Raw genomic sequence first — 12610 nt, forward strand, 5'->3', positions numbered from 1 at the left:
TTCTGGCTAAAAGTAAGTATTCAAGGATATAATCGGATACTTGAATTGAGCTTTATCTTTTAACCATCTCGAAATCTATTTAATTAAGACTTATGTTATAGGGCCATATTATGTTAGGTTCTAAGGACAATAATACAGGTTGGATTTTAGGACATCTATGTTTAAACATTTCATTATTGATTGACATCTTTACTAGTACAGGTAGCTCTTCATTTTACTGCCTTTTAACATTTGGTGATTGTAATTTTCAAGCATACTGTCATAAAAACAACACAGGCTGGTGCTGGTAAGTTCACTTAAAGATTTAGCGACCAGTGCCATTGCAGATTCTTTTCTATGACATTGTTTGGTATGATTGAACTGCAGCCCTCTGCCACCTCAATGAATACAGTCTTGACTAACTTCTGACTGCCTAGCATTACTTATATTTACTACTTTTTAGCTGGTATGATAATAATTATGTGTTGTACTATCGCCCACACTGTTAGCTGTCCATTTGTGAACCTTTTGTAATAAGGTTTACCGATGGACAGTTGAAGAGTGTTGCTGTGTGTATCTGTTTAGATGTTAAAAATGCTATTGTCGAGAAGAAGATCTTGGAACAAAGAAGTCCTGCAGAAGTTGAAATGAAAAAGATGCTGACCATGAACCCACAGAATGATGTGAAGATAGACAGAATGAATGAAGGTTACTACAAATATTATTATACTAACACATAAAAAATCTACCTAACAGAAATACAATAATACTAAACTTAGTGTAAAAAAGGTAACTACTGACTGGTGTGGCGTCTTAAGTGTCTTTGATAAAAAAAATTATATTAGGGGTATCCGGTTCGTGCAATACTCGAACTTGCGATTTTTCAGAACACTGATAGAATCTCTCTTAACATGTTTGGTGCGGCATCAGGTCAATTCAACCCGATGCAAGTATGCTTAATTGCGAAGTTAACTAATTGCCATAGCGAGAGTGTTTCTGTTTCCCAACTGAGCTACTGAAACCCTTTCCTTTTTGTTTACACACCTTCACATCCACATGTACCGTAACCTTGTAAGGCCCAATGTGCATTACAAGGTCCACTCTGTTTCAATCTACTTTGAACCTTTCAATAAACTACATAAGGTAGCGATAAATCTTTTGTTTCATTGTTTTCTTCAAACAAACGAAAGTCACCCTAATCTACTGATACAACAAGGTTCAAATTAAAAATAGGGAAACTTTGTATGGTGGGTCTTACGGAAGCTGTCTTTGATAAGTCTTTGAAGACACTAATAATTGCTTGTCTAAGCCCCGTCTCCATATCGCGCGGCAAACCATCGAACATTGGCAGCCGCGCGCAATGGATACCGGGCGCATCGAGTTGGCTCACGCGGCAAGTCCGGTATCCATTGCGCGCGGCTGCCGTGCGAGCCAGTGTTCGATGGTTTGCCGCGCGGCATGGAGACGGGGCTTAAACAGTTCTTTATTATAAGGTACTTAGTTGTTGGTGTTTATTTTTCAGTGGCTCTAGCACAATTAGTTAAAGATTGCCCTGTGGCAGTCACGGAGAGTGCCCAAGCCCCTGTGGCTAAGAAAAGAGGCAGGAAAAAGAAGATACTGGACCCAGGTAAGTTATTTATGTAATGTCAGGAACATTACCTGTTAGAATTAGAAGTTGGGAGACTAAGGGTCGGTTGCACGAAACTGTTTGTCATCGTTGAATAAATTTAATTGTATGGAGAGTTTCATAGTAAACCGCCGCGGCGCGCCCGGTGACGTTAATCAGTGTGTCAAGTAGATGGTGCAACTGGCACTAAAGAAATTTGAATCTTGCACTTCCACAAATATTTGTGTTACTTCTAGCTACATTTTTGAGGCATTTGGGGTCGAAAGGCTGGGGCCGTGGGGACCTACCTCGGCTTTACAAGGACCAGAGAGTTGGCCAGTATTTTGCTCAAAGGATAAGCATTGCCATCCAACATGGCAATGCGGCCAGCCTTCTGGGCACACTGCCCATCGGCAGTGACTTGGGGGACGTTTTTTATTTATGAAGCCTTTTAGGTTTATTTATTTTATAGTTTTTTTTAATGTTTTTTTTTATCTGATTTTTATTGAGGCTTTGGACACTCTAGGTGAACATGTCAGCCTCATAGGTGCTTTCATAGTTCCCTATTCAAGGGAGAGATCAATAAAGTGGTATACACTGATTGCTTTGTCAGATAAAGGCTCTGCCAACCAACAATTGATTTGTCCATTGTGCATGGAGCCCAAACTACCAAAAATTATTTTTCTCAAGTCCAAATTCAGGGCGCAGTCCAACAACACGTCAGGACAGGTCATCAGTCTTCTGGCAGTCTAGACACAGTAGTGAGGGTTTCACACCCATCATACACAGAAACTTGTTTGTAGGGATGGTACATGACATGACATGACATGCCTACGGCAGGAGACTTAACACTTTTCTAGCGAGGTTGGCAGAATCAAACCAGGGTATCCACAAGGGTCTAGCTTGGATTGTTCTGTACCAGATTCCTACACCCCTTGATAAAGCTTGTTCTTTGTAAACTTCTTTTTTTAAGTCTGGGAATTACTTCACTCGAATATAGTATATAATCTAGTACAGAGCCATCCATTACAGCGGTTTTAGCAAGCTTATCTACTGCCTCGTTTCCTGCTAACCCTACGTGGGAAGGAATCCGAATCCACTGTATTTTGACAACCTTATCATTATAGTTCAGTGTTGTGTGCGTCAATGGACTGAGGGTTCAAACGCTAGTATAACCTTAGTTAGCATCAAAAGTCCTCAATAATAAAAACCAAAGTAACTCCTAGTTTTAGTCTGCTATCACGCGAATTATACGATTTTAAAATAAAAACTAGTAGAGACAACGTTGGGGATTATAATATAATAGGTAAGTAACTAAGTAAGCTGTGTGTTGTACTAGTACCTAGCATAAAATATAATACAGTTGTGTGCAAAATAATAGCAGTCGATGAGAAAATTAAAATTAAGAAAAAACCGTCACTTTTGATCCATCACACTGGAATTAACTTTAGTTAAAATATTAAAAATAAATAAAAAATGAAAACCGGTTTTTTCTTTTTAATTTACTTTTACAAAAATTCTTATAAAACTGGAAAACGTAAAGAAAAATAGGTATACTATTGTGTATAATGATTTAAATTTAATATCTTTAATATATTCAATTGAAGCAATATGAGAATATGATATGACTATCTTCCTCTTAAAGTCCATCATTCGGATTTTGTTGTTGATTTTTGACCGACTATGGCTGGATTTGTTTGCGTACTTTAGGTAATTCCGCCCACGACAACCCATGATTAGACCCCGTTATCTTGTCGCACTGACATTGCTTTTCCGTAGAGTGTGAATGATTTTTTTATCGACCATCTTGATATCGATGTTTATATAATGTAGTAGAATTTTCGCCTTTTAAGTCTATGCTCAATCTCAATTAAAACTTTTTGATTAAAAATAAGTTGATAACCTCCTTGGTCTTACGTGAAGCGATAACATTAGATAAATGATTTACCTACTTGCAACTGCATGTCACATTGACAGACGCAATCCCTTGCAAACCGAATGTAAACCGGCGGTTTTGAGTGACATATAACTTTAAGTTCTACACTATCGACATATAAAAAAAAACATTCACGCTCTACGGAAATGCAATGTCAGTGCGACAAGATAACGGGGTCTACCCATGATTCTCTATAACTTATTTCTAGCAATTATTTATTCCAGTTTTTCCAGTATAAACACAGACACAGTGCTATTTTGTTATATTGCACAGTACTGTATATGTGTACAATTCACGGTGAACTAGGTTATAGTGTCGTTAGCAAGTTTAGCAACTCCATTAATTAAACGATAGATCGTCGATCGCACATTGATCGATGTCGATCGATTTAGAATAGAAAAACAAGAATAATATGAGAAAATTTGTTTAAAAGGTTTAGGTAGGTACGTTGTGTTGGTCGAGTAACCATCAATCGATCGATTGTCTATCGAACTTTTTATTGGTCCATCGACAATTGATCTATTGGTGTAGTAAAATTAGATGTTTATAATTAATAGTGTTAAATATAATAATATTCTTTATAGAAACGGCTGTGATCGTTCCTAAGAAAAAGCCCAAGTTGCCCACAAAGGCTAAAGTTCCACCTAAAAAAACGACTAAGAAGGTAGCAAAAACAAAGACGCCGAAAGGTAGGCCAATTCAGTACCTGCAGTAGTGAGAAATATATATGTTAAATTGCCTGTAGTTTTGAATATTAAGCACAAAAATACAAGACAAGTAAAATAATAGTGTGAAAGTGTTGTAGTACTTGGTCTTGTAGTGCTGTGAGAAAAATTAGTGTGCTTTTTAGTACTTTTGCTTTTAGTTTAAACCAAAAAGGCTTTTAGTTTAGACCAAAAAGGCTGAAATGCAAAAAAAGTAGAGTAGTGTAAAAGTAGTGATGGTCATCTATGGCATACAATTCTTCTTCTATTGCAAACAATATATATTTTTAATTGAAGACTTTTCCTGCGTTTTTTTATCTTTCTGTTCTTCTCCTTTTTCTTCTTCTTAGTTGGTTGTTGCCTACTCTTGGTATATCTATCTATCTACTATTTTATTTTCTGCATGGTTTGGAAATATTTTGGATTTTAGTGAGTTGTTTGTTATATTGTGTTATTTGGGTTGAAAAGGGGTTAGTTCGTTCTGGGCCCGGGTGTTATAAGGGGCAGGAGTATTACGGACGATAATGAAATTATAATAGTTTATTCGTTTAATTTTTTCTCGTATATAATAAAATCATTACTATACTAACAGTAATTTTAGTAGTTAGTCGAATTTAACTATCTTTCCTGTGAAATGATCCAATCTATTCGCAGAAACAAAATACGCTCTGGATTTCAATTTTACGAATCTCGATAGACACGTATCAACTCTGAATTAATGTATAAAGATAAATAAGATTATTGCCCATAATTTTGGCGTTGGACACTCGAAACGAGATGCGTTCTATCTATGATATAATCTTTTTACCGAACTAGCACTATATTAAACTAGTAGAAACTATTATCAATAAGTATAATTATGTAGAAACATTTTTCAGTTGCAGCTCCAAAGCGAAAGGCTTCCAAAAAAATTCAACCATCCATAAGTCCGCCTCCAAAAAGACGAAGAGGCAGGCCGCTGAAGCGAGGTAAGCCTGCGGACGAGGACTCCACCATAACCTCCCCTTCTATCCTGTACTACAGTCAAGCAGAAGTCAAAACACCTGTCAAGGACACACAGAAAACGGTCGCTAAATCCCCTGTAGTCCCCAACACCACAGAAAACAACGAGTCCAGAAGAACGTCTATCACAAGTGCACCAGCGTCGGAATTGTCTTGGACCAAAGACATATCCGGATGCAGTACCACAACTTGCATCACCGTCACCTCCAACGACTTCGTGCGTATAGACGGAAAACTGCCCGAACTAAAATTAACCAAGCTAAAGAAAAGCCAAATAGTCCATAAAAATTCAGAAGAAGCCATCAGCCAGATGGAACAGGAGCGGTCCCTTTCAGAAGATGGCTACATCAGCTCTTCGAAGTTAAAAAGTAGCCTAATAGAAGACAAATTAGAAGAACCCCTCACCGCGAAGAGAGAACCAGAGCATTCCCTTTCAGAAGACAGCAGCAGCAGCAGCAGCAGCAGTTCCTCTAGTTCGTCTTCTAGTTCCTCCCAAAGCGATAAAACTGCGATGGAAAACGACTTAAACTTAAGCACATCTTCAATTACTGCTCCTCCGTACAGCCCGATTTATACGCCACGCAATCAAAGCCTCGATAAAACCAAGCAGGACGAAGTCACTTCAATACTAGAAATGCTTGCACCCAAATTGAAATCCCTCGACTTGGACTTTCCTGACATCGCAGTCGAGGACGAAGATTGCGACATGAGTCGCTTCGAAGAGAAGGTTTCTAAGTATTTAGAGGAGGAGTACGGTACCATATTAGAGTGTAATTTACTAAACCGAATTTTATCGGAGAGTTATCTGCCAAATAATACTGCTGTCGAAATGGAACAGAAACATAGCCAAAAACCAGACTTCGCTATGTCTAACCATACTGCGATCTCCGATAAAAGTGCTTGTGATAATTTTAATGACACACCAAGCAATATTACGCGGCGACGGGAGACTTACGATTCTGACATTTCTGATGATGACGTGCTGCAAATTTACGCCACGGACAACGACCTTGAATCTACTAGAATGGGTAGCTCGGCTTCCATCATCGAGGAGTACGTGCCCAAACCCCTTATCCAGAGGCCCCACACCGATGTGTGCTACCAACCGTCAAAAATAGACGAGCCAGAAACCGTTAGTGCGAAAAAACCCGTATGCGAGAAACAAAACGCTGATTCAACTTCCATACACAAGGAACCAGAACTCGATGATGGTTCGAACGAAACGCCTGAGACAGTAAATGGAACTGGCCTGGGTCAGAAACCCATAAATAAGTCGACGGCAGAAAATAAAAGACCACCGCTGACTATCTCATATTACCCGTTCCGTTCTCGCGCTAGAAGCGCAGCACTAAGTGGAGTCTGCTTCTTAAATCTGTCTTCAAAGTGTAACAGACAAAATCTGTTTCACCTAACTCATTTACCTCACCGTTTCATTGAAGAAGACGAGTTCAGGATGCGAATTGCCCAACTTAGCGAAAACCTGTTCATCCAAGAGTATAATCATATTGCAAGGTGGGAAATATTGAGAAAGAAATACGTCAAATGCTTCTTAGATGAATGCCAAAGACGAGAATTGCCTAAAATCCTAGTCGAAATAGTTATAGATTTTCTCTATAGAACCCCTCCAAATATAGTAGATGAAGATCTCAGAGTTCAAGTAATTGAACACGCTTTGATACACCTTAACAATTGGAACTTGACAGTTTGTGAACAGTTGCTCGAATATAATATTGGAGATGAAGTCCTGTGTGATTTGTTCATGAAAATAATATCAAATACACAAAATTTTGCACGGTTCAAGAATGTGTTCGTAAATCTGACAAATTTCATGGTTCGTGCGAATCGGACGTTTGGTTTTGGTGTGGCATTCCATATCTTGGAGAGAGTGTGCATTCTGCCTTTTGACGCCTCATTGGCTATGAGTCTGATATCGATTTTAGGTAAGACTGATAGGGAAATCTTCAAGAACAGTATGACGAAAATGTTCGAATTGTTGTTGGAGACTAATAACAAGGAGTTATATAAGAGGTATTTGTCAATCAAGAGGGAGGCTGTATCAAGTGTGGAGTTGAAGCCAGCCAGTGAGCCTGGTACGCCATTGCCGCCCGCATTGCCATCCCCATGTGGCAGTCGGGAGCTGGAACCGCTGATTTTCCACCCGAATAGCTCACAGGACTTTGAGCAGAGATACACCTCTCCGGACACTACGAATGTGGATAATGTGGTGAGTTTAAAACTTGTTTTGCCTATAACCACAGATCATATAATACCAGTACAGATACCCAATCCGATAGTAAAAACGCGCACCGTCCTAAGTAGCAAATACTTGTACGCTATTTTTTAGTTCACAGTAACAAACTAGATGGCGCATGGAGCCACACGGAGCTTATAAAACTCTTACGACAAACATGTGTTCAAGTTCAAACGGCGTCAAAACACCTCTCTTGCGACATCTGTTGTTGCTTTCGCGCACTAAACCTACACATCACCACAGATCATATAATACTAGTCTATAACTAAGGGCCCCGCAAATACTTTGTGTAGACCTTCGGAGATTTGCGGAGGTCCTTACTCCAATACAGGATGGCCCAAAAATACGTTGACAAAGATTTTTACTGCAGCATATTGTTGATAATTTTATAAATATTTGCGTTTGTTTATTAAGGGTAAAATGAAATATTTGGAAGATAAGATTGTAGATTTAATTTTTAATAATTAAAGACTTGTAACTAAAATATTCTTCAACATTTTTTGTCAACGTATATTTGTTCTATGAATATTCAACTGCACTTAAAACGCCTCAGGCGTACTGATAGGTCGCAATCTGTGACGTCACATATGTATTGGCTGTATTAATAAGTTTTTGGCAAAAATTTCATTTTTGGTACACGCTTTTAACGCTGACTGTACTTTCTTACGACAGACAACTAATACTCATCGAGACAATTCTAAAAACTCCTAACACAATTAGGTTGCGTTGTTTCATCACAGAGTTCCTATGGCCACCTCCTGTCTCCATCATCAGATCAGCTCGATGGTACCATAATATTGCATTGTCACCCGACTTACATGTGTATGCAAAATTTCAGCTCAATCGGAAACCGGGAAGTGGATCAAATTTAACTTGCAAGATTCCATTACAAGTTAGTTACATACAGGTCGATCTGATAAAAGCGTGTTAAAAAGCAAGGAAGCTACTGATTATTTCGCGAAATACTTGCGTTTGACGTAGGTACATATAGTTATTATAGTTGTACAATTTATTTGTCATCAAAAAGTCATTTCCGAGAACCAGTTTAAACATTTTCAGAACAAACTCGTCACGGAGCCAACTATAATACGGACTTTTAATCACCTGGATAGAAGGCCGAACATAGGCATGCCGAGGCCGCAGGCCCCGCGGCTGCCACCTCCGCGCCTGCGGGCTCCGGGCTGCGCGTACCGTAAATGGAACGAGAGGAGTATCATGTCCCAAATTCCAAGAATGCCTTATATGAGGCTGCCGAGGCCTGTGAAGAGGCCTCTGGCCCGACCAGAACGGCCACCGTCTGTATGTTGATTTAATTTTTCATTATACGTAGTGGAAGATTTCCAGCAGCAAGGATTTAAAAAAGAAAGAGTGTGAATAAAAAATACACGAACTGACACACCTGTCAATTCGTGTATTTTCAATAGATCATCTATTTAAAATAAAATCGAATAGATTACGAATCGATCGACGAAACATTCTGCACGATCGATGATCGATCGACTAGTATGGAACAATGTTATCACACCCATCGATTAATCAACGTTGCTTTATTTCTACGGTTGATTGATTAATCAATTCCACGTCATTAATTGATTAATCGGCATTGAGTTCATTTATTAGTCCAGAAATCAAATAACGATTCTTTTAAGGTAGCTTAAAAGAGATCTTTAAATACCTGTTAACTCACAAAAGTACCTCAAATTTTTCGTCATTTCATATTCGGATGTGTTTTAATAAATCATAATTAAGGAATAAAATGAGAAATAATTGATAGCCACTATGTTAATCCAATTTTTTGTTACAGAAATTCCAACGAAGATATGGGCCTGATTTTTAAATTTAACCAATAGTCTTCTAAGAGGTAAATTTGCTAAGGTCAGTAAGTTTAAATCGTTACTTTATTATAAAATTTAAGTTGTGTAAGTAGTAGTTTTTTGAATTGTTGGACCTGATTGAAGCATATTTTATTACTTCACTTGTTGTATAAAATGTTTTATGTATGAATGCGAGTAATACTCGTGAACTCGTTCTTAAGGATACCTACTATAAAATTAATACTACAGTACTATTGACATTGGATATACTTATTTACAATTTGACTTGCTGGCAAAAACTTATCCCCTTATTCATAAACAGACTACAAGCTCCAAATTAGTTAATATATATTTTTATCCCTTTCTTACATATGTATATAAGCCCAAATGACAGATTAAGACTAATGTTAGCTAAATGAGGCTGGTAGTGCGTTTATGTGTAAGGCTTGTAACCTGATGTTTACCATTAAATGAAACCATAGCAAGACAGAATGAGTTTTAACATTCATCCCTACTATAATCACTACATAGTATAAAACAAAGTGCTTCCCGCTGTCTATCTGTCCCTATGTGCCTATGCTTATATCTTTAAAACTACGCAACGGATTTTGATGCGGTTATTTTTAATAGATAGATTCAAGAGGAAGGTTTATGTATAATTTGTTAACCCGTGCGAAGCCGGGGCGGGTCGCTAGTATTATAAATAATAATAAATATTAATGGACATTTTTACACAAATTGACTAAGCCCCACGGTAAGCTCAAGAAGGCTTGTGTTGTGGATTATATATATGCGAAAGTAGCGTCTGGCTATCTGTTTGTCTGTCTGTAGGTATGTTAACTCTTCACGCTTACACCGCTGAACTGTACCGATTTAGATTTAACTTTTTACCCTGTTAGTTCAAAGGTTCCAAAATTAATGACAATGCCACAACACAACATGTATTTTTCCTACGTTGAAGAATAATTAATAAGACTTTTGCCTGCTTACTTATTTGTTATGTGGAACTTATACTCATAGGTGGGCCATTTTATTTAAACTTTTTTTTAAATTTGTGAATTTGTATGTTATTTCTACTCAGAATCACGAGCTCTTTCTATCCTAATAGGAGAAAAAAAGTGTCCCAAGGTTTTTTTCCCATTCCGTTACCATTTTTTCATACTTTGTATGGCGGTTTCGGAATGGAAAGATCGAAAAATGTATGGAAATCTTGGGACACTTTTTTTTCTCCTATTAGGATCAAAAGAGCTCATGACTCTGAGTAGAAATAACATAAAAAATCCCAATTTTAGAAAAAAAAAAGTTTAGGGGACAACTTTCAATAAAATGGCTCAGGTACCTGTGGAACTAAATTAAAACAGTTACGGTATCTTTCATGACATTTAAACCCTGTCCTTTTATTCATATTGTTGCGCTATTTAAGCTAACCGTGTTACCACACCAATCGATCGATGGTAGAATGGAACAGTCTGACGTCGATCGATCGATTGGTCTCGGTAGAAACTATCGATTGATGTCGACTGTTCCATTCTACCATCGATCGATTAGTGTTATTAGGCTTTTTAAGCTTTCATCCTAATAGATCAATCGAGAACAGATCTATAGCTCATCGATCGACCTGTCGATTTAGCGTCGGTCCATCGATTGTTCTGTTAGGTTTCGTAAAAATATTTTCCCTTCCTTAATGTTTTTGCTTTAAACCAATGTGTTGTGCCTAATCATGATTACTTTGACTTAGATTATTTACTTCATCATATATAATGTAACAACGAACTTACATAATATTTTAACCATATTTGATGCAGGCATTTGCCGTAGATCAGATCTGATATTTCTAGATGCCATAATTATATAGTACTAGTAGGTACCTATAATATCAAAGTTACTTTAAATGGAGAGTTATTTCTGTTTAAGATTTATATGTATTTGTAAAAATATGTCTAACAAGTTATGTGCATTGTTTTTTTTTATATTAATGATAAGACTTTCTTTAGTGGTTAGGGTTGTAGACGTTTTAGTCTATAATACGTTAAATATCATTAGTTATTTTGGATTAATCGTCCACGAGAAAAGAATAACATAGTGATCGTTATTAGGTACGTTAAAAACATGACAGGATACGTTAAAATATGATAAATATACTTACTTATCGGTCGATTTACCAAAGCTGCCGTTAAACGATTAAAAAGGGATAGAAAGTTAAAATAATTTTAAATACTCATACTCGGCGATAGATGTCATGCATTTAGTTTATAATTTACTAGCTTCATTTAGACGGTTCAAGAACTTAATTGTATCATTGACGTGTATATATCTCAGGACTGGCCTTACGGGCAATAAGAATGGGGCCAGCACAGCGGTGTGACGCCGCTACAACGCGATTGGTTGATGAGTTCGCGTCACGCGCGCGCGGCCGCGCGATTGATCGCAACTTGTTGCGTTAAACTGCACGATTGGCTTGAATTCGTGAGTAACGTAAGGCGCAAAGGCCAATCCTGAGATATAAGTCAATGACTTGCATGCGATTTTCGTTACATTGCTTGCGATATTTGGACGATCGACTGAATTCATTGTACTCTGTAGTTAGCAATGTATAAAATATTGCATGCAAGTTCTGGAACCGTCTAAATTGGGCTTTACATCAGCTTTGGTACATTGATCAAATAATTCAATTTTTCCGACAGCTATTCGGGGCATTATCTATGAAAAGGGACCTTATTGTCGATGGCGCTTACGCCGCACAGCGTCGCGCGGCATTGTATTTATATCGGAGCATCGTTAATAATGGCGTAACCACCATCGACAATAAGGTCCCTTTTCATAGATAATGCCCTATTTAAAAAGTGGTAACCATTTGCTTTTATCTTTAGTAAAGATACTGATATTGGAGTATATTCTTTTACTTTTGATACCCCGAGAGAGACTGCATAATCTAATTTTATAGATTTGGGTAAAGTTACACTTATCTAACATTTATTTAATGTTTTGTCGCTTTTTTATGTGCATCATAATCCTAATTTGAATAGTGATAAATGTCTTCGTCTAAAAGTCTAAACAGTAGTGCTGCACTCTGGCGGCAAAACATTGCAGTAATACTCCCTGTTCTATAATAGCTCTAGTCTTAGAGGTACCAAGTTTTTGTTAAGGCAAGTAGGTTAAAATGCCTATTGTTAGCCGTCTCCATTTTACAAAGATAAGCACAAGAAGGGATTTTATGACATTTCGGTACTTTTGTTAAAGAACTATTATCCAAAACAGTATTAAAGTAATATTGACGGGCAGTAATGGGTGACTTACCCTACAGTTTTTGAAGTGAAA

At 37.5% G+C, this 12610-nt stretch overlaps 1 protein-coding gene across 1 annotated transcript; it reads left to right on the top strand.

Annotated features, from left to right (window-relative positions):
• Positions 1 to 591: 591 nt before the first annotated feature.
• On the top strand, positions 592 to 8633 carry LOC134657180 (uncharacterized; the record flags this gene model as incomplete). Its single annotated transcript, XM_063512733.1, has 6 exons — positions 592 to 687; positions 1502 to 1606; positions 4106 to 4210; positions 5104 to 5496; positions 5611 to 7451; positions 8538 to 8633. Coding segments are annotated over exons 1-6 (2601 nt in total), but the record flags the coding sequence as incomplete, so codon positions are not given.
• Positions 8634 to 12610: the final 3977 nt, after the last annotated feature.

Source organism: Cydia amplana, chromosome 19 (genome assembly GCF_948474715.1).
Source record: "Cydia amplana chromosome 19, ilCydAmpl1.1, whole genome shotgun sequence".
Lineage (NCBI taxonomy): Eukaryota > Metazoa > Arthropoda > Insecta > Lepidoptera > Tortricidae > Cydia > Cydia amplana.